At 38.4% G+C, this 27,173-nt stretch overlaps 1 protein-coding gene across 1 annotated transcript; it reads right to left on the bottom strand.

Moving 5' to 3' along the window:
- Positions 1–8,016: 8,016 nt before the first annotated feature.
- Positions 8,017–26,569, bottom strand: LOC128551024 (putative methyltransferase C9orf114 homolog). The gene is made up of 9 exons (XM_053531291.1): positions 26,557–26,569; positions 21,533–21,677; positions 18,812–18,951; positions 17,627–17,757; positions 16,714–16,731; positions 16,178–16,247; positions 11,830–12,037; positions 11,004–11,151; positions 8,017–8,143 (listed from the first exon to the last, which is right to left on the bottom strand). The coding sequence occupies exons 1-9, from the start codon at positions 26,567–26,569 to the stop codon at positions 8,066–8,068; spliced, it is 951 nt and encodes a 316-aa protein (XP_053387266.1). The 3' UTR covers positions 8,017–8,065.
- Between the last annotated feature and the right edge of the window lie 604 nt (positions 26,570–27,173).

Here is a 27,173-nt window from a genome sequence, read left to right as displayed (position 1 = left end):
AGTGGTCTTTGACCTAGGAAATTTAGTAGTCTTTGACCTTGGAAATTTAGTAGTCTCTGACCTGATAAATTTAGTAGTCTTTGACCTTGGAAATTTTGTAGTCTCTGACCTGATAAATTTAGTAGTCTTTGACCTAGGAAATTTAGTGGCCTCTGACCTGATAAATTTAGTAGTCTATAACCCGATAAATTTAGTGGTCTATGACCTAGGAAATTTAGTAGTCCTTGACCTGATAAATTTAGTAGTCTTTGACCTAGGAAATTTAGTAGTCATTGACCTTGGAAATTTAATAGTCTTTGACCTGATAAATTTAGAAGTCTTTGACCTAGGAAATTTAGTGGTCTCTGACCTGATAAATTTAGTGGTCTTTGACCTAGGAAATTTAGTAGTCATTGACCTTGGAAATTTAATAGTCTTTGACCTGATAAATTTAGTAGTCTTTGACCTAGGAAATTTAGTGGTCTCTGACCTGATAAATTTAGTGGTTTCTGACCTGATAAATTTAGTTGTCTTTGACCTAGGAAATTTAGTAATCTTTGACCTTGGAAATTTAGTAGTCTCTGACCTGATAAATTTAGTAGTCTTTGACCTAGGAAATTTAGTGGTCTCTGACCTGATAAATTTAGTAGTCTATGACCCGATAAATTTAGTGGTCTCTGACCTAGGAAATTTAGTAGTCTCTGACCTGATAAATTTAGTGGTCTCTGACCTAGGAAATTTAGTAGTCTCTGACCTGATAAATTTAGTGGTCTCTGACCTGATAAATTTAGTGGTCTCTGACCTTTTAAATTTAGTAGTCGCTGACCTAGGAAATTTAGTAGTCTCTGACCTGATAAATTTAGTGGTCTCTGACCTGATAAATTTAGTGGCCTCTGACCTAGGAAATTTAGTAGTCTCTGACCTGATAAATTTAGTAGTCTATGACCTAGGAAATTTAGTAGTTTTTTACCTGTTAAATTTAGTGGTCTTTGACCTAGGAAATTTAGTGGTCTCTGACCTGATAAATTTAGTAGTCTCTGACCTGTTAAATTTAGTGGTCTGTGACCTAGGAAATTTAGTAGTCTCTGACCTGATAAATTTAGTGGTCTCTGACCCAAGAAATTTAACAGTCTGTGACCTAAGAAATTTAGTAGTCTTTGACCTAGGAAATTTAGTGGTGTCTGACCTGATAAATTTAGTAGTCTGTGACCCAAGGAATTTGGTAGTTATTTAGTGGTCTTTCAAAAAACTTAGTTGGTCACTCACCAGATCTGTAAAGCATGTAGAATATTTCGAAGTACATCACATCTGGATAACCTGCAAGCACGCCTAATAGGCTGTGACTAAATACAGAGTTGGTGCACCTGTGATATATTACAGACTCCGGTATATACCGGATTAACTAAATTTGAAAGAAAATATCTTAAATGTATATATTTTGTAACCATGGTGATACTAACCCTAACCTCTAGTCAGTATATTATGCATTTGATACTCTGCATGCATGCGGACATGCAAAAAAATGAGTAATTTTGCCGTGCGCTCCAATGGATAATAATTCCGCGCAGGCGCAGAACGGCTGCACCAACTCTGCAATGAGAAACATTCCGCCTAATATGGTCCATTTAGCTGTTTTTACTGGCCTCCACAACAACAAAAAATTTGAGAAATATTTGAATTTTTCATTAATGTTACAAAACACACGAGTTAGTTGTTTTTACAGTTTTTTATTCAAAAGCCTTTGCGTTTGAAGTAAACTGCCTTAATTTATTGTCTCCCACCACATGGTTGTCTAGCTGTCACAAATCTTGTCTCCAAAGTCGAACTTTCAAATCCGATCTTCACCAAACTTGATCAGTGTTTGCCAATAAGTCCTCAGCCAAGTGCAGGCCCAGGCACTTTATGACTAGCAAACAAAGGCAGGATCACTCGCCACCAGCAGGTTAAAGGTTAAGATGCCAACACAAGGGCAAAGCCAGTATGATATAATACTCATCTGAAGTACAATTTTTTATTTGAGATCAAATTTTATTCAAGATCTTTATTTAGGATTATAAACTACATCCTTCGAAATATCCACAAAGTATTTGCCAGTTTTGTGTGGGTTTCATTTCCATCCGGCTGTTACAATAAAAAATTGTGACGTACAACACTTAATGTTTGGATGACAACACAGCTTCAGTCTTCTTCCTTCAATTGGGAAATTTTGGAGATCAACTGAGCCTCCTCATACTACATCAGCACTGGGTTTGTTTCCAGGAAGCATACTCGAGCGGTTCAAATAAGCTTGAAACTTTCATCATAATCGCGCTAAAATAAATTTGTATAAAGTAAATAAGTTGTGTGTTAAAAGAAATACTCATTTACACTAACGTTATACATTCAAACCTGCAGTAAGCACAATGTGACTGCTTACTTCAGATGACTGTAAAAGCCCACCCGCTTAGCTCAGTAGGGGCAGCTTTGGTCTGTGGATCGTGGGGTCACAAGTTTGATCCTCGGGCTGGGCGTATATTCTCCATGACAATTTGATAAAAGACATTGTGTCTGAAATCATTCATCCTCCACCTCTGGTAATTCATGTGGGGAAGTTGGCAGTTGCGAAGAACAGGTTTGTACTGGTACAGAATCCAGGAACACTGCATGGTTAGGTTAACTGCCCGCTGTTACATGACTGAAATACTGTTGAAAAACGGCGTTAAACCCAAAACAAACAAAAAGATAACTGCTAAAGAGAACAAGAAATTTGAAGAAAAATCAATGACTGACTGCTTAGGCCAAGTGGCTGCTTTTTGCACATGGCCACTATGGCATGTTCCACTGTGTATGTGTCCAGCACGCCAGCTTAGATTTATCGGTTACAGGTTCAATTTCAGTGGAAGTTGTGTACACATTCTCGATGATTCAACTGAAGAATATAGCGTCAGGACTTCATTTGTCCTCCATTTCTTGATTCTTGTAGAGAAGTTGGCAGATTCTTGTTGATAACATAGTTACACTAATACAGCACTAATACAGAATCTAGGAACACTGTTCAGGTTAACCCTTAGCCTGCTAAATTTCTAAAATGGACTGGTCCATCATTCAATTTGGGCGATACCATTTATTGTTCGAAGGGGTGTTCACTGAAAATTTACTGACTGAATAGCGAACAGTGCAGCCATGACTCTAAAAATAGGGGGCGGAGTCAGACGTAAAGTAAGTGTTGCACAACTTCATAATATTATCATGATAAACACTCATCCAAGGTTTCATCAATTTATATCAAATACTTTTTGAGCTAGACCCATCACAAACTTTTTTCAGACAGACCTATATCAGTGGAGGGGGCACAAAAATTTAACAATTTAACACAGAGTTAAGAACAAGAGCTGTCTGTTGACTATTTGAAGCATTGATAGAAGTATAGGGTCAAAATATTACCCGAGATTTTCAGACAAAAGAAAAGGAACAGACAAGACAAACAATGTATCTGCACCTGTGAATTTGGATAAGTTTTGCACTATAATGCAATGTGTGACCATGTTGGTAAGCAAGTGTTGAAAGTGTCAAAGCCATATGACAAACAGGTTAGGCATAAAATAGATTGGTACGAAAAACTTTACTGATTTCCAAGTCCAAAAATGGCCATAATTTAGCCAAAATAGTTGACCGAGTTATGTACTCTTGCCTACAGATGGGAATCATGGTGATAAACAAGTGTCGAGTGGTGGTCTAGTGGATAAGGTGTCGGCCGCTCAATCCAGGTTCGTGGGTTCGAGCCCCACTGGGGTCACGACCATGACTTCTCATATGACACCAGTACTGGTTTTTCCAGGAAGCGGACTCGAGAGTGGTTCAAATAAGCTTGAAGCTTTCATCACAATCGAGCTAAAACAAATTAGTGTAAACTAAACTAGAAAATGCTTTTGGAAAAAAGCGCATGCCTCCCCCAATGCAAAGTCCTATAGGCAAGAAGTCAATAGGGGTCAGGAGCGAAAGTCAAAGAGACACTGATGGTTGGCTGCAATAGGGATCATCTACTTGGCATGTCCAGTCATCCCGCTAAATTTCAACACTCTTGGCCTAGTGGTTCTCAAGTCACTGTTCAGGCTCCTGTGACCTTGACCTTTGATCAAGTGACCTCAAAATAAATAGGGGTCATCTACTCTGCATGTCCAATCATCCTATTAAATTTCAACATTGTAGGTCAAGTGGTTCTCAAGTTATTTCCAAAAAATGATTTACATGAACAGGCCACTGTGACCTTGACCTTTAATAGACTGACCCCAAAATCAATAGGGGTCATCTACTCTGCATGTTCAATCATCCTATGAAGTTTCAACATTCTGGGTCAAGTGGTTCTCAAGTTATTGATCGGAACTGGTTATCAATGTTCAGGCCTCTGTGACCTTGACCTTTAACGGAGTGACCCCAAAATCGATAGGGGTCATTTACTCTGCATGAACAATCATCCTATGAAGTTTCAACATTCTGGGTCGAGAGGTTCTCAAGTTATTGATTGGAAATGGTTTTCCATGTTCAGGCCCCTGTGGCCTTGACCTTTAACAGAGTGACCCTAAAATCGTTAGGGGTCATCTACTCTGCATGACCAATCATCCTATAAAGTTTCATCATTCTGGGTCAAGTGGTTCTCAAGTTACTGACCGGAAATGGTTTTCAATGTTCAGGCCCCTGTGACCTTGACCTTTCACAGAGTGACCCCAAAATCGTTAGGGGTCATCTACTCTGCATGACCAATCATCCTATTAAGTTTCAACATTCTGGGTCAAGTGGTTCTCAAGTTACTGACCGGAAATGGTTTTCAATGTACAGGCCCCTGTGACCTTGACCTTTAATGGAGTGACCCCAAAATCGATAGGGGTCATCGACTTTGCATGTACAATCATCCTATGAAGTTTCAACATTCTGGGTCAAGTGTTTCTCTAGTTATTGATCGGAAATGGTTTTCCATGTTCAGGCCCCTGTGACCTTGACCTTTGACGGAGTGACCCCAAAATCAATAGGGGTCATCTACTCTTCATGACCAATCATCCTATGAAGTTTCAACATTCTGGGTCAAGTGGTTCTCTAGTTATTGATCGGAAATGGTTTTCAATGTTCAGGCCCCTGTGACCTTGACCTTTGACGGAGTGACCCCAAAATCAATAGGGTCATCTACTCTTCATGACCAATCATCCTATGAAGTTTCAACATTCTGGGTCAAGTGGTTCTCTAGTTATTGATCGGAAATGGTTTTCAATGTTCAGGCCCCTGTGACCTTGACCTTTGACGGAGTGACCCCAAAAACAATAGGGGTCGTCTACTCCAGCAGCCCTACAACCCTATGAAGTTTGAAGGTTCTAGGTCAAATGGTTCTCCAGTTATTACTCGGAAATGAAGTGTGACGTACGGATGGACAGGGCAAAAACAATATGTCTCCTGGGGGAGACATAACAAGTGTTAAAAGTTTCAAAGTCATATGTCAAATAGCTTTGACAAAACATTGACTTGTATGAAAACTAAACCAATTTCCAAGTCCAAAAGGGGCCATAATTCAGCCAAAATAGTTGACAGAGTTATGTACTCTTGCCTACAGATCGAAATCATGATGATAAAGAAGTGTTCAAAGTTTCAAAGCCATATGTCAAAAAGTTTTGACAAAACATGGACTTGTACGAAAACTGAACCAATTTTCAAGTCAAAAAAGGGCCATAATTCAGCCAAAATAGTTGACAGAGTTATGTACTCTTGACAATTGTTCCAAGTTTCAAAGCCATATGTCAAATTGTTTTGACAAAACATGGACTTGTACAAAAAAACTGAACCAATTTCCAAGTCCAAAAAGGGCCATAATTCAGCCAAAATAGTTGACAGAGTTATATACTCTTGCCTAAAGATATAAATCATGATGACGAACAATTGTTCAAACTTTCAAAGCCACCTCTAAAATAGTTTTGACAAAACCTGGACTTGTACACAAACTGTACCAATTTCCAAGTCCAAAAAGGACCATAATTGAGTCAAAATAAATGACAGAGTTATGTACTCTTGCCTACAGATTGAGACTGTTATAATAAACAAGTGTTGAAAGTTTCAAAGCCTTATCTCAAAAGACTTTGTCAAAAAGTGGACTGGTACGAAAAACTTAACCAAGGTGTGACGCTGACGCCGTAGGATAGCTCTACTTATTCTTCGAATAGTCGAGGTAAAAATGTATTTAAGAAATGAAATGATTTTTTTCGGTGTTCATGCGGAACATGTCAGTGATAAACACCTTAATTGATCAATTTGCTAGTGCGATTCATGGATTTGCCGATCCTATTCTGTCGTTCATTTCGCATGAACACCGAAAAAAAAAGTTTCATTTATTATATTTATATTATACTTCCTTTCAATTTGTAAACTGTTTTATGAATTGCATTTAATTTGTAGCATTTAACATTAAAATCAGCTTCCTGGCCATTCTGTTCACCAGATGGAATAACTGCGACGTCAACTAAGGAACGTTCTCCCCGACTTTATGCGTACATCGTCAAAACAGCGGTTGGTTATCACTAAGAAGCAATGACATAACTTTCATGCCTTTCCTTTTGCTGTTCATAGGAAATGAATGTCAAGTTTCAATGGAAAAGAATAGGGCAAATGTAAATATGTAATAATGAACAATACAGCTTAAGCAAATTAGCCGCACCACGAGAAAACCAACATACTGGCTTTGCGACTAGCATAGATCCAGACCAGCATGTGCATTCGTGCAGTATGGTCAAGATCCATGCTGTTTGCTTTCAAAGCCTATTGCAATTAGAGAAACCGTTAGCGAACAGCATGGATCCTGACCAGACTGTGCTGGCTGGTCGCAAATGCACTATGTTGGTTTTCTCATGGCACATCACAAGTTCAGAAAGCAACAGCTTCCTAGACAAAATGATCGTTTTCTGGAAATTTCTACTTCTGCTGTAGATGGAAGTAGGATCACAAGACGCTGCAAGTATAGTTCCATTATGATGAAAATGTTGTCAAAGTGATGAGTCCTCCACCTGGCCAGTCCTCCACCTGGTTGTTCATGAGAGGAAATCCAAGATCACTGGGTAGGTTAACAATTACCGTTACGTAACTGAAATCCTGTTGAAAATAAAGATGGCAATAAACACAGCAGTATATCAAAGAAACAAGCAAACAATCTTATTTAACTCTTAAGATTAGGCTTTAAAAAGAAATTAAACCAGAGTTTTGGGATCAGTCTTGGAATGCAGTATTGCTATTGGTCCATTTTCAAATTATCATCAGAATTAACCAATCAGGTACTCGGTATTGTCCTTGAGTATTGACCTACACTCGTCAATCTTTACCATTGTTTTCAGACATTTTCATTAATGTACGCAATATCTGTATCCTGAAAGTATCTCTACTACTAAAGTAACATAAGAAGTTAACCAATGACACGGTGGCGTAGATGTAAGGTGTCTGACTTCCACGCACGTTACCACAGGTTCAAAATCACTTAGGTCATTTTTTTATTTAATGTATTGTAATGTTATCTAGACCCGTTTTATTTTTACTATATTTTATGAATTATATTTCATAAATTTTAATTGTTTTCTCTTGTATTTATTCTCTCAAATGCTGGTAACAGGTAATTTGTCTTCTTCCACTTTTTTACTACAGGTAAATATGATTACTGTTAATAAATGAACCATAAATATCACGATACATTTGATCAAATAAGTCTGCATATAAAATTTTGATACAAAAAAAGATATGGTCAGACTTGAACCTACAACCCTGATATTGGCATCTAAATGCTTTGTTCGGACAGCTACCTGCACATGCAACAGTATACCAATTAAGAAATATACGGAATATTCAGGAGTGCCAGGTCAATACTTATGGACAATGCTAGACTTCTGAGACTGATCTCCTAATTCATTTTCTAAATCTTGTGGCAATAAACTGACAACAACCACATCTCGAAACCTTTCAAAGCGGGGTACAAGGAACAAGAATAATGGTGGTACAAGGAACAAGAATAATGGTGGTACAAGGAACAAGAATAACGGTATTTCAAAATAATTTTGTTGCGTAAAATGGACATTAAAAGCTAATGTCAGGACTCTGTGTTGCTGTGTGTTTGTTTGATGAACAACTTGGGTCTCAGTGCAGACATTGTGATTAAAATGGCCTCCTGAAAAAGACAACACAACATATCATAACACTCTAAGTGTAGAAAGATATAAATTTTTAAACTATGTACTTTGAAAAAAATTATCTTAAAAATCTCATTTAAATAAGGTATTTCTTGGCGACATGAAATGTCACAGATTTCAAGCTTTAGAGCATTTAATTTAAAGTACAAAATGTAAAAATGCATAGTTGTATATGCAAGAAGTCAATAGGGGACAGGAGCGAAAGTCAAAGAGACACTGATGGTTGGCTGCAATAGGGATAATCTACTTGGCATTCCAATCGTCCCACTTAGTTTCAACATTCTAAGTCTAGTGGTTCTCAAGTTATGAACTGGATACGGTTTTCCATGTTCATACCCCTGTGACCTTGACCTTTGATCAAGTGGCCCCAAAATCATTAGGACTGCATGTCCAATCATCCTATTAAGTTTCAATATTCTGGGTCAAGTAGTTCTCTCAAGTTACTGATTGGAAAGAGTTTTCTTTGTTCAGCCCCCTGCGACCTCGACTTTTAATGGAGTGGCCCTAAAAACAACTGTGGTCACCTACTCCATAATTACTATCACCCTATGAAGTGTGAAGGTTATAGGTCAAATGGTTGTCAAGTTATTAACCGGAAATGGATTTCCATTTTCTATCGACTGCGCTCTTGACCTTTAACAGTGACCCCTAAACTGAAAGGGGTCATCTCTGCATGACCAATCATTCTATGAAGTTTCAACATTCTGGGTCTAGTGGTTCTCAAGTTATTGATCGTAAATGGTTTTCCATGTTTATGCCCCTGTGACCTTGACCGTTGATGGAGTTACCCAAAAACCAGTAAAGGTCGTCTACTCCATAAGACCTGCCCTCTTATGAAGTTCGAAGATTCTAGGTCACATGGTTCTCCAATTATTGATCGGAAATGAAGTGTGACAGAAGGACTGATGGACAGGGCAGAAACAATATATAACAAGGCAGTCTGAAAGACAGCTAAATCCCCCGCCACTGCTATGGATAGTAAAAGGGTAAACCTTTGATTTTAGCTGTGACCTTGACCTTGAACTGACATGGCTGACTCATGAATTCTGCACAACGTCTCGATGAGGTGATCATTTGACCAAAGTTTCATGAAAATCCTTCAAGGGGTTTAGGAGATACAGAGCTGAAACCTTTGACCTTCAGTTGTGACCTTGACCTTGAGTTGACATGGCTGACTCATGAGGTGATCATTTGACCCAAGTTTGATGAAAATCCTTTAAGGGGTTTAGGAGATACAGAGTGGACACCAAATGGAAGGTTCAAACCTTCGACCCTTAGCTGTGACCTTGAGCTGGCATGGTTGACTCATAATTTCTGCACATCGTTCTGATGAGGTAATCATTTGACCCAAGTTTTATAAAATTCCTTCAAGGGGTTTAGGAGATATAGAGCGGACACGAAATGGAAGGCTCAAACCTTTGACCTTCAGTTGTGACCTTGACCTTGAGCCGACATGGCTGACTCATAAGTTCTGCACATCGCCTTGATGAGGTGATCGTTTGACCCAAGTTTTATAAAATTCCTTCAAGGGGTTTAAGAGATATAGAGCGGACACAAAATGGAAGGCTCAAACCTTTGACCCCCGAGTTGTGACCTTGAACTTGAGCTGGCATGGCTGACTCATGGATTCTGCACATCGTCTTGATGAGGTGATCATTTGACCCAAGTTTTATAAAATTCCTTCAAGGGGTTTAAGAGATATAGAGCGGACACAAAATGGAAGGCTCAAACCTTTGACCCTGAGTTGTGACCTTGACCTTGAGCTGGCATGGCTGACTCATGGGTTCTGCACATCGTCTTGATGAGGTGATCATTTGACCCAAGTTTTATAAAATTCCTTCAAGGGGTTTAGGAGATATAGAGCGGACACAAAATGGCAGGCGCAAACCTTTGACCTTGAGTTGTGACCTTGACCTTGAACTGACAAGGCTGACTCATAGGTTCTGCACATTGTCTTGATGAGGTGATCATTTGACCCAAGTTTGATGAAAATCCTTCAAGGGGTTTAGGAGATATGGAGCGGACACGGAAGTGTTACGGACGGAAGGACGGACGCAGACCATTCCTATAATCCCTCCGCCACGGTGGGGGATTAACTACATGTATTTGTTCACTGGATTTTTTTTTATTTAAACTGATATTTTACAAAAAAAGGTATCATAAAAACCCTAAACCCTTAAATACATTGACAAGGAAGATTTTAAGTAGTTTTTATGCCCCAAAAGGTGAGCGGATAAAAATCATATTCGCTGTACGTTCTGTGTGTCCGTGTTGATTTGTCCAAGCTGTAACTCTGCTATCCATAAAGGGATTTTGAAATAACTTGGCACAAATGGTTCACCATAATGAGACAGTGTTGCATTACCCAAACCCCTAGCTCCAAAGTCAAGGTCACACTTAGAGGTCAATTGTTAACAGGGTCTGTTTCGTGTCCGGTCCACAACTCTGCCATCCGTGAAGGATTTTGAAATAACTTGGCTTATGTTTACCATAATGAGATGATGTAACAAGTGCAAGACCCAGACCGCTAGCCCAAAGGTCAAGCTCAGACTAAGAGGTCAAAGGTTATAACATGGTCTGTTCCCTGTTTGGTTTGTAAGTCTGCCATTCATCAAGGGATTTTGAAATTACTTGGCATAAATGTTACATTTTATTTGTTAACTGGATTTTATTATTTTTACTGAAATAAGAAGAGTATCATAAAAGTAGACCCTAATAGATCATTAAATACATTGAAAAGGAAGATTTTTAGCAGTTTTTCAGTAAAGAAAATCCTTTGGATGATAATCAAGCAATTACTTTATAATGACATGGAACAAGAGGCCACTGAAACATTACCTCTGTTCTGATAGTCCTGCTACCCTGATGAGGACATGTGTTGAGGTAATGTTGAAACAACAGACTTGGATCATCTACTGCTAAATTTTCATCCGCTTCTAAACTCGTCTCCAGTCCCTGAACACCACCAAATACAACTAAAGCATGTCTGAAATTGAGAATTTTGGATTTAATCACAGATTCTATCACTGGTTGTAGGGAAAGATGGGAGTACAGATGGGAGTATCTGGCTCAAGCTACAAATTTAACGTATACTAACAGTTACCCAAGAGGCGGATATTCCCATCTGCATCCTATAACCTGTGAAAGAACATAATATGTTAACTGTTCAAATCTCACTATTTAAATGAGATATACTAGAAATAGCAATGGAGAATAAGTGGACTGATTATATTTTATTCGGTTTAACATTGCACCGACCATATTGCCACTTTCAAGCTTTGATAGAGGAGGAAAAAACCAGGTGCCCCTTCGTGCATTATTTCATCACAAGCGGGCACTTGGGTAGGACCACCGACCTTCCGTAAGCCAACTGGATGGCTTCCTCACATGAAGAATTCAATGCCTCCAGTGAGGCTAAAACTGGCATTGATGAGGGGCAAGTGACCTTAACCACTCAGCCATGGCGGCCCCTTCTGATTAAATATACTTGCACTTATTTACCCAACATAAGATGTAACAAACCATTGTCCCAGCAATAATATTCCTCTATATTTTTGAAAAGTTTAACCAAAATTTTTTTTTTCATACTGAAATAGGCTTCAACAAGGAATGTTTACTTTAAATACTATGTTGACAAACTATTACAATCAGTTTTCAAACTTACTTAAAATCCTTTTTATCGAGTTCAAATTCATCAATATCAGATCCTCGTTCAGACGTTCCTATAGTTAAATCATACATTTCCTTATATGGGCATTCTGTAAACACAGCTCCTATACTGCTAGCCAGTCTGACGCTGTAACCCCAGTAGAGGCCTGCGTGTGTTCGAGGCTCCGAAGGGGACACAGCTGTTCCCTTTGGTTTCTTTCTGTCTGCAAAAATCAAAGAATGGATATCAGTGCATGTAGTCAGAAGTACTGTGAAAATCAATAAATTTTGTGGTTTAGGTTAAAACAGCCATTTTATGTTGAGATAAGAGTTTTGGAATTCAATTTTTAAACACAACATGAATGGCAATTTTACTTGTTCGTTGGGACCAAATTTTGTGAAATCTACAAATATTCACAGTTACTGTACTTATATTGGAAGGAAATTATTCTAACAAACAAGTTCTCCTGCAAAAGGAATGCGTGGAAATTCAAGTTCAGACCTTTGAGATTCAAATCCAATCTTCAGCAGACATTCCTAGCATTGTCAAAGGCTCAAGTTCTTGTAAAAAAAATCTAGGAGTACATGTATATACAGATAACGTGAGTTACTGTAAAATCATTTAAAGTGGAATTATATGCATTTTTTAAGTAAAGATCAAGCTTAAATAGGTAAGTATGTGAAGGAAATTATAGCTTTTAACCCAACATACTAAACTCTTCCTGTTACCAGTACGAAATAATAAGTTTCCAAATATGACTTTTCTTATTTTGAGTGGGGCAGTCTTTTTACAAAACGTCAAACTGCAAGCAATGAGTTGCTTCCCTTCTACTTCAGAAATTTCCATTTTCGGGTAAGGGAGATCATTGTGCAGAAGACTGAAAAAATATCTATAATAAATAATTATTTTATCCCTCCGATTTCTTTATTTTTAAAGCATCAACTTGAAATACTAATTACATTATGGTTAATTTAACACATCTAAATGCACAGCAACCAAAAGTTGCTTTTATAGAACACTCATCCAAAACACACTATATGCTGTATTAGATGCGCATAATGCCACTCTAATTTCATGGGCATGAAATTTCGTTGATTTGGGTCAAAACTCCAATTTTGTGGGTATACATATGAATTTGTGAAATTTAACTTTTGAACATAAAATGAATGGGAATTTTACTTTTGTTGGAATTAAATTTTGTGGACTGACTGTAACAATATCCATTAAACACGATAACCACAAAAACTAGTCCCCCACGAATATCAATAATTTCACAGTATTACATGATCAAGTATCTATTTATTAATCAGAAATGAAATATCTTAACAAGAGGATCATGATGACCCTGAATCGTCCACCTGAGTAATATGAGCCACCCATTTCAAATGGCAAATTGATGCTAAAATATAAGGAAAGTAGGTCGGTAGGTCATATTCATGGTCACTGAAAGTTTTAAGATCGGGGTGCAAAACTGTACATGTCCTCCAAATTTCAAGACTATCTTAAGAAACCAGAAAGTAGGTCAGTAGGTCAAGGTCACAGTCAGGTGACCCCTAATCACTTGAGGTCATCTGATAATTATAATTAAACAGTCTAGGAACTATGATCTAATAGTTTTAAGTACTTTTTCCTATATAAGTCATATAAGAAGTGACCGCAAGGCGGCCTCTTTTCATCCCAAAGGTATAACTTGAACAATCTTATAAGAAATTCAGTAGGCAATGCTACATACCAAATATCAAAGGCCTAGACCTTGAACTTTTGGACAAGATTCTTAATTTTTTCCTATAAAAGTCTATTTTAAATTTTGGACCCCCAGGGCAGGACCTCTTTTCATCCCAGGGGCATAATTTGAACAACATACCAAATATCAAAAGCCTATGCAATGCAGTTCCAAGCAAGAAGATTTTTTTTAAAAATTCCTATATGTCAATGTAAAATTTCAGACCCCAAACCCCCAGGCAGGGCCTCTTTTCACCCCAGGGTATTAATTTGAATAACTTTGGTAGAGCACCAAAAGACAAGAAGATTTTTTCAGTTTTTTCCTATATAAGTCTATGCAAAACTTGGGACCCCCTAGCGGGGCCTCTTTTCACCCCAGGGCCATAATTTGAACAATTTCATAGAGGACCATTAGGTTATGTCACATGCCAAATATCAAGGCTCTTGGCCTTGCGGTTTGGACAAGAAGATTTTTAAAGTTTCGGTTGCCACGGCAATCAGAGTTCTGCATGGAATTTAATTCTTTGAACAATTTTGGAAGAGACCACCCAAGGATCATTCCTGTGAAGTTTGGTGTAATTCTGCCCAGTGGTTTTCAAAAAATTTTTTTTTAAATTGTTGACGGAACTGAGGACGCAAAACGGACATTGAGCAGTCACAAAAGCTCACCATGAGCCTTTGGCTCAGGTGAGCTAAAAATGAAAAACATTCAAAGAAAAAGATTTTCTGATCAGAATAAAAACAAGAGGACCATGATGGTCCTGAATCGCTCACCTCTTCCCACATGATCCAGTTTTGAGTATGACGTCGTTTTTTCTATTATTTGACATAGTGACCTAGTTTTTGAGCTCATGTGACCCAGTTTTGAACTTGACCTAGATATTATCAAGATAAAAATTCTGACCAATTTTGATGAAGATCCATTGAAAAATATGGTCACTAGAGAGGTCACAAGGTTTTTCTATTATTTGACCTATTGACCTAGTTTTTTAAGGCTAGTGACCCAGTTTCAAACTTGACCTAGATATCATCAAGGTGAACATTCAGACCAATTTTCATGAAGATCCATTCAAGTGTATGGCCTCTAGAGAGGTCACAAGGTTTTTCTATTTCAAGACCTACTGACCTAGTTTTTGATCGCAGTTGACCCAGTTTCAAACTTGACCTAGATATCATCAAGATAAACATTCAGACCAACTTTCATACAGATCCCATGAAAAATATAGCCTCTAGAGAGGTCACAACGTTTTTTCATTATTTGACCTACTGACCTATTTTTTGAAGGCACGTGACCCACTTTCGAACTTGACCTAGATATCATCAAGATGAACATTCTGACCAATTTTTATGGAGATCCATTCACAAGTATGGCCTCTAGAGAGGTCACAAGGTTTTTCTATTTTTAGACCTACTGACCTAGTTTTTGACCGCACATGACCCTGTTTCGAATTTCACCTAGATATCATCAAGATGAACATTCAGACCAACTTTCATGAAGATCCATTTCGAACTTGACCTAGATATCATCAAGATGAACATTCAGACCAACTTTCATACAGATCCCATGGAAAATATGGCCTCTAGAGAGGTCACAAGGTTTTTCTATTATTTGACCTACTGACCTAGTTTTTGAAGGCACGTGACCCACTTTCGAACTTGACTTAGGTATCATCAAGGTGAACATTCTGACCAATTTTCATGAAGATTTCATGAAATATATGGCCTCTAGAGAGGTCACAAGGTTTTTCTATTTTTAGACCTACTGACCTAGTTTTTGACAGCACATGACCCAGTTTCGAACTTGACCTAGATATCATCAAGATGAACATTCAGACCAACTTTCATACAGATCCCATGAAAAATATGGCCTTTAGAGAGGTCACAAGGTTTTTCTATTATTTGACCTACTGACCTAGTTTTTGAAGGCACATGACCCAGTTTCGAACTTCACCTAGATATCATCAAGGTGAACGTTCTGACCAATTTTCATGAAGATCTTGTGAAATATATGGCCTCTAGAAAGGTCACAAGGTTTTTCTATTTTTAGACCTACTGACCTACTTTTTGACCGCACGTGACCCAGTTTCGAACCTGACCTAGATATCATCAAGATGAACATTCAGACCAACTTTCATACAGATCCCATGAAAAATATGGCCTTTAGAGAGGTCACAAGGTTTTTCTATTATTTGACCTACTGACCTAGTTTTTGAAGGCACGTGACCCAGTTTCGAACTTGACCTAGATATCATCAAGGTGAACGTTCTGACCAATTTATATGAAGATCCTGTGAAATATATGGCCTCTAGAGAGGTCACAAGGTTTTTCTATTTTTAGACCTACTGACCTAGTTTTTGACGGCACGTGACCCAGTTTCGAACCTGACCTAGATATCATCAAGGTGAACATTCTGACCAAATTTCATAAAGATCCCATGAAAAATGTGACCTCTAGAGTGGTCACAAGCAAAAGTTTACGGACGCATGGACGGACGACGGACACCGTGCGATCACAAAAGCTCACCTTGTCACTTTGTGACAGGTGAGCTAAAAATTTACAAAAGAATTTTGTCCAGTTTGAAAAATTTAAATGCGGCTTTCCATCTGACAGTGGTTTGTCTTGCACACAAAACTATATCTACCTAGAGATGTGAAGTCCATCTTTACAGTGACTCTGATACCAGGAACCAACTGTTTGTCCACCTGTATGTCCTGAAAAAAGATGAGCCATGCCATGAGAAAACCAACATAGTGCATTTGCGATCAGCATTGATCCAGACCAGCCTGCGCATCTGCACAATCTGGTCAGGATCCATACTGTTACTAACGGTCTCTCTAATTGCAGTAGGCTTTGAAAGCGAACAGCATGGATCCTGACCAGACTGCACGGATCACAAATGTACTATCTTGGTTTTCTCATGATAATCTTATGCCATGAACTTATACTGGTACATTCTTTCCTGTAAATCAGTTTTTGAACTGAGTATTACTGAGGTACTGAAGTTTTAGCTTTAATAACAAAGACACAAGCCTGCATATGGGTAAAACCAACCCTCTGAATAGGGGCTGGATGCAATTCAAGTTGGCAAGGGTTTAAGCCACACTGGTAAGGGTGTAGAAATAATATATTTGCCCACTTTGCCTGAAATAATACAGGTCTCTGCTGTGCTGAACTTACTCTTAATGACTTCTGTACCTGAAAGAATACGGGTGGTCCTACGACTGAAATAATACGGGTGGTCCTACGACTGAAATAATACGGGTGGTCCTATGACTGAAATAATACGGGTGGTCCTATGACTGAAATAATACGGGTGGTCCTACGACTGAAATAATACAACTGATTACATATCTTTAAATGTTCTGTCTGAAATAAAGCCTGTATTTCACTAATGAATACAAAACCTTGTATTCTACTCCCATCGGATATGGGCAGTATTCCATGGTACCTGCTTTAGTTGAGATGTCAAATATGATGTAATGATGGTGGCTAGACATTCCATGTGTCAACAAGTTCACCATTTCAAACAAGTTTTCAGCTTTAATTGTCAAAAATTATAGTCTATTTCGGCTGATTAAGTACTATAAACAGAAACAGGTATATTATAGACAGATTATTATCTGCAATGATGCATTTGGCTCTCATGGATTTTACCAGACCAGGTCACATTGTGCAAGTCTCTCATGGGGCCGAGCCTGGCAAAATCCACTTGAGCCGAATACAACACTGAAGATCAACATACTGTTGTAATAACCAAATTACCATATATTTCCGTGTGTGAGACGCACTGGCATATAAGATGCACTTCAACATCAGACATGCAATCTGAGATTTCTTTTTCTTATAATTTCCTTGTAGTACTCGCATGTACGATGCCCCCCACTCTTTAAACTGAAAACATGACACCTAGTAATGCGTCTTATAAGCAAAAATATACGGTATAATCCGCATCTATTTCATTACGTATTTCTACTGTCAACAGACTTATAAATATTTGAGTCTCATTGCCAGAAAACATTATTCTCTGTAATTTTGTTTTTCAGCCCATCAAGAATATTAGGAAAAACATCTCATTTACACTTTATCTTACCTTGGTTAGACCAACGTTAACATACGAGCCTTTCCCTTCTTTAGAATGTTTCTTTACAATAACACCTTCCCTATACAGGGCCTCATCATTAGCTCTCATGTGGTGAGGGGAATCGAGGGGATTTAATACACCTGAAACATCAAAATATTGAATTGTTTAAGCTATGCTGCTTCCTGTACAAATGGTACAGTATGAACTTTTGTAGAGGGAGAATCAAATGAACAAGTAAAAATTTAAACCAATAGTCTTTATCAAATATGCTGATACTTGTATTTACAATAATTGTACAAAGTAAAGTATTCAACAAAATAGAGTTGTTTAAAAAAAAACATATTTGCTTCAGCTCCATCCTCCCTATGTTTGTTTTTGTTTTGTTGGAATTAACATCACACCAACATGTTTATAGGTCATATTGTGACTTGTCAGCTTTTAATGGTGGAGGAAGATCCCAAGAGCCTCTTCATACACTAACTCATTATGGGTGGGCACCTGGGTAGAACCACCAACCTTTCATAAGCCAAGCTACACATGAAGAATTCAACGTGTTGAGTAAGGCTCAAAATCAACATTGGTGAGAGGCGAATTGAAGCCAACGACCTTAGCCACAGAGGACCCCACCCCTCTTTGGCCTGTTGTAGGTAATTTTGTAATCTTTTGTCTTGACACTGCAGGACCTTTGACCCTAAAACAATAGGGGTCATCCACTGCTCAAGAGACAATTGTGCTATAGTTACAGGTCCAATTTTTCTCCAGCTACTGGACAGAAACCATTTTAGGCCCAAGGTCAATGTGACCTTGATCACATACTGACTCCTTGAACAATGGTGGTCATCTACTGATACCAGACAATCATCCTAAGAAGACTGGCCACTGTAAGAAATTGTAATCTCAAGTAATTTTCAGTCTCAAAGCCAGTATGACATTGACCTTTGCCAAACTGCATTCCAATATGATACAGAACATCTTCTGACCAAAGGCAAAAATTCTATAAAAATTGACTAATGTAGGCCGAAGTGTGTACTGAAGGACTGAGGTACAAACTCTGACATGACCAGACATGAGCACCTCTTCTTTAAAGGTGATTAGAGTTTTTTTCAAAGGATGTTCCTTCAGGTGTATATGTACCAGTGAATGCAACAACCAATATATTTCTCCTAACTGAGTCATATCTAACCACATACAAACCTGCATACTGTAGATCTTTGTGCTGTGGGAAGAAGCATTTTCTAAGGTATTGTGGACATTCTAAGTATTGTAAGATCCGTGCAAGCTGAACGTTTCCATGTCCATGCTTGCCTACACCAGAAAATTCCCCTTCAGTTGTTCTGAAAGTGGAAATATTAATTTTTTCTACACAGTAAAATACAGATTGCTCAAGGTCACAAGGACTAATGCAAAATGCTTGAGATATCTAGTAAAACAGCCATAAATTGCTCAATAGAGACATGGTGCCTGAGTAATTGATGCTACAGTAAGCAGTTTTTCACTAAGTATCTTTAACAAGTGGATGATAGATATGATATACTTATAATGTGCAAATAGCCAAACCTATAAATGGGTAAGTCACCCCGTCACAAGTATACCGAGTGAATGATGAAACTAGAGCTATCACTAAAGGTGATGAATGTACCCCCCGTATGATCTGACACAGTACATTGCAATTTGACGCACACAAGATTGCATAATTATGTGGACTGTATGTATATAGACTGTACGTATACAGTATAGTAACAAAAAACAAAGTCCCATAACTATGCAGAATATTTAACTAAAAGAATATAACATGCACCATGCACAACTAGGGTTGGTACTGATCACTTGTGTGAAGTTTCATTAAATTGTGTGCAAGGGTTTGGTTGATTAGGCACGCACAAGATTGCATATGCAGACTGTATGTACATAGTACGTTAACAAGAAACGAAGTCCCATAACTCTGCAATTTTTGTCGCTGAAAGAACCTAACATGCCCCATGCACAACTACTGTTGTTACTGATCACTTGTGTGAAGTTTCATTAAATTGTGTCAAGGGGATGAGGAGAAATGGTGCGCACAAGATTGTGTCTATGTATATAGTATAGTAACAAAAAACCAAAGTCCCATAACTCTGCAAATTTTTTTTCTGAAAAAACCTAACATGCCCCATGCACAACTACTGTTGTTACTGATCACTTGTGTGAAGTTTCATTAAATTGTATCAAGGGGATGAGGAGAGATGGTGCGCACAAGATTGTGTCTATGTATATAGTATAGTAACAAAAAAAACAAAGTCCCATAACTCTGCAAATTTTTTTTCTAAAAGAACCTAACATGCCCCATGCACAACTACTGTTGGTACTGATCACTTGTGTGAAGTTTCATTAAATTCTGTCAAGGGGATAAGGAGAGATGGTGCGCACAAGATTGCGTCTACGGACAGACGGCCAGACAGACAGACGGACAGACAGACAACCTGAAACCAGTATACCCCCCCTTACAACTTTGTTGTCGGGGGGTACAACAATTGAAAACACAACTTTACAGTGGTCTGTGGCATTTATCACAACTATACGATAGGTGACCTAAACTATACACTGCAGAAAGTATTAACAGAGCACACTACCTATACAACTATACAAGTATAAAGTTTCTGGTACTCGGGTAGTGTTTTCTGTCAATATTCTCAGCAGTGCATACCATGATGTCTTAAAACAACAATTTAAGATTTGAAAGGAAAAGAGCAGATGTCCCAATGGAATCTTCAAGTTATAAATAACACATTTACAAATTAAAACTTATTCTAACACAAACTGAATCATTTTCCTATTAAACAAAGAAGGCTGAAAATTTTGTGTTATTATACAACAATTAATTTTTCTGACGTCATAAATTATTACGTCATTGCGTCAAATGGCATAGAGGCGCGCTGGAAAAGAAACCAACAGAAAGCAGTCAAATATTTAATGGATGTCGTCAAGGATGTACTTCAAAATCCTTGGTAACGTGTTAGAATCGATATAATGTATCTCTTTTAGTGATATGCTCTTGAATAAAATTCTCATTTAGTGATATGCTCTTGAATAAAATTATTGTTTGTCATTCAGATTCATATTATGAATCTGTGGCCTCTTGATATAATTCCTTCGCATCTGAACTCCAAACAATGATTTTAATCAGCGAAAAATCACAAATATGAGATATATTATTTCTTAAACAACGTTACTGTTTTTAGCTTTATTATTTATGCTTTTCGTAATACCACAAAAAACAAGGCTCATTTGCTCTCAAATTACATTTCCCAGGATACATATATTCCTGGTGACATTAGTTTGTTTGTTTTGGGTATAACGCTGTTTTTCAACAGTATTTCAGTTATGTAATGGCAGGCAGTTATAACATTCCTAGATTCTGTACCAGCACAAACCTGTTCTCCGCAAGTAACTGACAACTTCACCACATGAATCAGAGGTGGAGGACGAATCATTATGGAGAACATATGGCCCGCCTGAGGATCAAACTTATGACCCGCAATCCATAGATCAACGCTCTCCCTATTGAGCTAAGCGGGCAAGTTATTCCCTTAATAGCAGAATATGAACATAAACCCTTAAATTCCTACTTTCAGTTGAAAATATTGAGTTTGGAGACCAGTCTGTGAATGCAGCCTTGCTATTGGTCATTTTTAAATCTGTGCTCAGTAACAATCAATCAGATGATGCCATTTCAAGAGTGGTCTCCAAATTTAGTTTCATAAACCTGAGTTTTGGTATGAAGTTCAAGATTCAGTAATACCTAACACAAGTCATCAAACATCTCTCAACAATATAAAATAAATAAATTTAAACTTTCGGTAAACTAAACTTAACGAAAAATGTTTCAATCATTATTGCTACTGAAATTCCTGGTATACTAAAGGTCTTTGGTCTTACTTTTCTGTGGATCCCGTCTCGTCAAATACAATGATTTCATCAACATTGAACACAACAGCGGCTCTGGCAATCTGAAACGAGAGAAAGCAAAATAAATTAAATCTGGGAAGTACTGCCAACTTCTCCACATAAATCAAAGGTAAAACTTGAATGATTTACAATGACTCCTATCAAATCACCACGGAGAACACACGCCATGCATGGGCATCCAAGTCACAACACTATGATATTTAATTCTGCAATATCCCTACTAACCCTAAACATAAGCAGCCCAAATTAATTAACAACTTATCTAATGGGTGAAGAACTATGTGTCTTTGTAGAGAGGAGATGGCCCTTTAGAGGTGCAATTAGTAAAGTTAACAAAGTGTAATACATGTAATTTGAAATTGAATAGTTTCAATAACACATATGGTTAAAACAAAATTAAACTAGAGATGCTTTTGAGAAAAGCGCATGTCTCCCACAACTGCCCCTACGAAAAATGTTAGTTTCTCTAGATGTTTTAGACGAGTGGATCCAATTAGATGGTCTGGATAAGTGGATCCAATCAGTAATTCAAGGGCCATAAATCAAAAGTGCCTGGGCCGATTTGGCTAGTTATCGAACTTGGCCGAGGTCTGATGGTCAAACATATTTTGTTCAAGTTTGGTGAAGATTGGATGAGAAATGTTTGATTAAGAGTGCGGACATGAGTAAAAAGGCCAATTTTTCGATAATTCAAGGGCCGTAACTCCAAAATACCTGGACCGATTTGGCTAGTTATCGAACTTGGCCGAGGTCTCATGGTCAAACACATTTTGTTTAAGTTTGGTGAAGATTGGATGAGAAATATTCGAATTAGAGTGCGGACAAGGGTAAAAAGACCGATTTTTGGTAATTCAAGGGCCATAACTCCAAGACGCCTGGACCGATTTGGCTAGTTATCGAACTTGGCCGAGGTCTTATGGTCAAACACATTTTGTTCAAGTTTGGTGAAAATCGGATGAGAAATGTTCGACTTAGAGTGCGGACAAGCTTTGTGACAGACACACGGACACACAGACAGACTGGAGTAAATCAATATGTCTCCCACACCACTGTGTGGTGGGAGACATAACAAGAGCTCGTAGAACACAAAATGCCCCCCTTGATGCATTCAGTAATTGCACAAGGAACAGAAATTATTTGGTCACTGTGCACAAAAGTTCTACTGTTCTTGGTCAAAGTGACCTTCACCTTTGACCTAATGATCTCAAAATCAATAGGGATCATCTGCTGGTCATGATCAACCTCCCTATTAAGTTTTGTGATCCTAGGCCCAAGCATTCACAAGTTATCGTCCGGAAACGGTTTTACTGTTCTGGGTCACTGTGACCTTGACCTTTGACCGAACTGATCACAAAATCAATAGGGGTCATCTGCTGGTCATGACCAACCATCTTATCAACTTTCATTAGCCTAGGCCCAAGCATTCTTGAGTTATCATCCGGAAACCATTTAACTGTTCTAGGTCACTGTGACCTTGACCTTTGACCTACTGATCTCAAAACCAATAGAGGTCATCTGCTGGTCATGACCAACCATCCTATCAACTTTCATTATCCTAGGCCCAAGCGTTCTTGAGTTATCATCTGGAAACCATTTAACTATTCTAGGTCACTGTGACCTTGACCTTTGACCGAACTGATCTCAAAATAAATAGGGGTCATCTGCTGGTTATGACCAATCGCCCTATCAACTTTCATGACCCTAGGCTCAAGCATTCTTGAGTTATCATCCGAAAACCGTTTAATTGTTCTAGGTCACTGTGACCTTGGCCTTTGACCAACTGACCTCAAAATCAATAGAGGTCATCTGCTGGTCATGACCAACCATCCAATCAACTTTCATGATCCTAGGCCCGAGCATTCTTGAGTTATCATCCGGAAACTGTTCAACTGTTCAAGGTCACTGTAACCTTGACCTTTGACCTACTGATCTCAAAATCAATAGGAGTCATCTGCTGGTTATGACCAACCAACCTATCAACTTTCATGATCCTAGGCCCAAGCATTCTTGAGTTATCATCCAGAAACCGTTTAACTGTTCTGGGTCACTGTGACCTTGACCTTTGACATACTGATCTCAAAATCAATAGGGGTCATCTGCTGGTTATGACCATGGCAACCACCCTATTAACTTTTATGATCCTAGGCCCACGCATTCTTGAGTTATCATCTGGAAACCGTTTAATTGTTCTGGGTCAATGTTACCTTGACCTTTGACCTTCTGATCTCAAAATCTATAGGGGTCATCTGCTGGTTATGACCAACCACCTTATCAACTTTGATGATCCTAAGCCCAAGCGTTCTTGAGTTATCATCCGGAAATGGATTGGTCTACATACCGACCGACCGACAGATGGACCGACATCTGCAAAACAATATACCCCTCCTTCTTCCAAGGGGGGCATAATCAATCTGTTTTGTTATAACTATCTATTGTCAATCAGATGCCCATTATCTATCAATCTAACATGAACAAGAGGACCATGATGGTCCCGAATCGCTCACCTCTTCCCACATGATCCAGTTCTGAGTATGACGTCGTTTTTTCTATTATTTGACATAGTGACCTAGTTTTTGAGCTCATGTGACCCAGTTTTGAACTTGACCTAGATATTATCAAGATAAAAATTCTGACCAATTTTCATGAAGATCCATTGAAAAATATGGTCTCTAGAGAGGTCACAAGGTTTTTCTATTATTTGACCTATTGACCTAGTTTTTAAGGCACGTGACCCAGTTTCAAACTTGACCTAGATATCATCAAGGTGAACATTCTGACCAATTTTCATGAAGATCCATTCAAGGGTATGGCCTCTAGAGAGGTCACAAGGTTTTTCTATTTCAAGACCTACTGACCTAGTTTTTGAGCGCAGTTGACCCAGTTTCAAACTTGACCGAGATATCATCAAGATAAACATTCAGACCAACTTTCATACAGATCCCATGAAAAATATGGCCTCTAGAGAGGTCACAACGTTTTTTCATTACTTGACCTACTGACCTACTTTTTGATGGCACGTGACCCACTTTCGAACTTGACCTAGACATCATCAAGGTGAACATTCAGACCAACTTTCATACAGATCCCATGAAAAATATGGCCTCTAGAGAGGTCACAACGTTTTTTCATTATTTGACCTACTGACCTACTTTTTGATGGCACGTGACCCACTTTCGAACTTGACCTAGACATCATCAAGGTGAACATTCTGACCAATTTTCATGAAGATTTCTATTATTTGACCTATTGACCTAGTTTTTAAGGCACGTGACCCTGTCTCGAACTTGACCTAGATATCATCAAGATGAACATTCAGACCAACTTTCATGAAGATCCATTGAAAAATATGGTCTTTAGAGAGGTCACAAGGTTTTTCTATTATTTGACCTACTGACCTAGTTTTTGAAGGCATGTACCCACTTTCGAACTTGACCTAGATATCATCAAGATGAACATTCAGACCAACTTTCATACAGATCCCATGGAAAATATAGCCTCTAGAGAGGTCACAAGGTTTTTCTATTATTTGACCTACTGACCTAGTTTTTGAAGGTATGTGACCCACTTTCGAACTTGACCTAGACATCATCAAGGTGAACATTCTGACCAATTTTCATGAAGATTTCATGAAATATATGGCCTCTAGCGAGGTCACAAGGCTTTTCTATTTTTAAACCTACTGACCTAGTTTTTGAACGCACGTGACCCAGTTTCAAACTTGACCTAGATATCATCAAGATGAACATTCAGACCAACTTTCATACAGATCCCATGAAAAATATGGCCTTATGAGAGGTCACAAGGTTTTTCTATTATTTGACCTATTGACCTAGTTTTTGACGGCACATGACCCAGTCTCGAACTTGGCCTAGATATCATCAAGGTGAACGTTCTGACCAATTTTCATGAAGATCTTGTGAAATATATGGCCTCTAGAAAAGTCACAAGGTTTTTCTATTTTTAGACCTACTGACCTAGTTTTTGACCGCATGTGACCCAGTTTCGAACTTGACCTAGATATCATCAAGGTGAACATTCTGACCAATTTTCATGAAGATCTTGTGTAATATATGGCCTCTAGAGAGGTCACAAGGTTTTTCTATTTTTAGACCTCCTGACCTAGTTTTTGATGGCACATGACCCAGTTTCGAACTTGACCTAGATATCATCAAGGTGAACATTCTGACCAATTTTCATGAAGATTCTATGAAATATATGGCCTCTAGAGAGGTCACAAGGTTTTTCTATTTTTAGACCTCCTGACCTAGTTTTTGACGGCACATGATCCAGATTCGAACTTGACCTAGATATCATCAAGGTGAACATTCTGACCAATTTTCATGAAGATCCATTGAAAATTATGGCCTCTAGAGAGGTCACAAGGTTTTTCTATTTTTAGACCTACTGACCTAGTTTTTGAAGGCACGTGACCCAGTTTCGAACTTGACCTAGAATTTACCAAGATGAACATTCTGACCCATTTTCATAAAGATCCCATGAAAAATGTGACCTCTAGAGATGTCACAAGGAAAAGTTTACGCACGGACGCACGCACGCACGGATGACGGACACCGTGCGATCACAAAAGCTCACTTTGTCACTTTGTGACAGGTGAGCTAAAAATCCATGCACAGCTTCATTGATAGATGGCAATACTGATGTTACACTGACATATCATTTGGCACCATACAGGTGCAAAAAAAAAGAGTGCTACATCATTTGACCTGCTATTTCATAAGAAAGACTTTTCAGAATCAAAATTATACGAGCCGTGCCATGAGAAAACCAACATAGTGGGTTTGCATCTGCGCAGTCTGGTCAGGATCCATGCTGTTCGCTTTTAAAGCCTATTGAAATTGGAGAAACTGTTAGCAAACAGCATGGATCCTGACCAGACTGCGCGGATGTGCAGGCTGGTCTGGATCAATGCTGGTCGCAAACCCATTATGTTGGTTTTCTCATGGCACGGCTCAATTACAACAGAACGATATTACACTTAATATCCATTATTAAGCATGTGTAATAATCCACTAGATGTCTAAGCACTCTGAAGTTATTCCGCAGGATGTGATACTTCAAGTATTTTAACACGATAAAACATGCATGTTATGCGTTGACATCACGTCAACCTACTATATATGGCACCATACATGCACCATGCAATAGTACTTCCCAAATCAGGGCTTTCCATCTATATATATTAGAGGACTATATAAGGCCATTTCCCAATCCAAAAATATAGTATTTTTTCCCAACTGTGGCAGACACACTTCCCAACAAGAGCTGTCACTAATGGTGACAAATGCCCCCGCAGCGCCTTGACCTTTGACCTGATGACCTTGACCTTTGACCTGGTGACCCCAAAGTCAGTAGGGGTTGTGTACAGAATAAGTACTATCAGCAGGTGAAGTTTGAAGATCCTGGGTGCAGTGGTTCGTGAGTAAAGTGCCTTCATGCAAAAAGTTAACATTGTGACAAACGAACGGACGGACAGTTGAAAACTAATATGCCTCCCTTCGGGAGCATAAAAATGAAAGATAAGATTTCCTCAAATCATTGCCCGAGATGACACAGAACTGAATTTGCTGGTTGACAAAATTAATTTAAAGAT

The sequence above is a fragment of the Mercenaria mercenaria genome, chromosome 19 (assembly GCF_021730395.1).
Source record: "Mercenaria mercenaria strain notata chromosome 19, MADL_Memer_1, whole genome shotgun sequence".
NCBI classification, from domain to species: Eukaryota; Metazoa; Mollusca; class Bivalvia; order Venerida; family Veneridae; genus Mercenaria; species Mercenaria mercenaria.
This window is presented reverse-complemented; position numbering and strand designations above follow the sequence as displayed.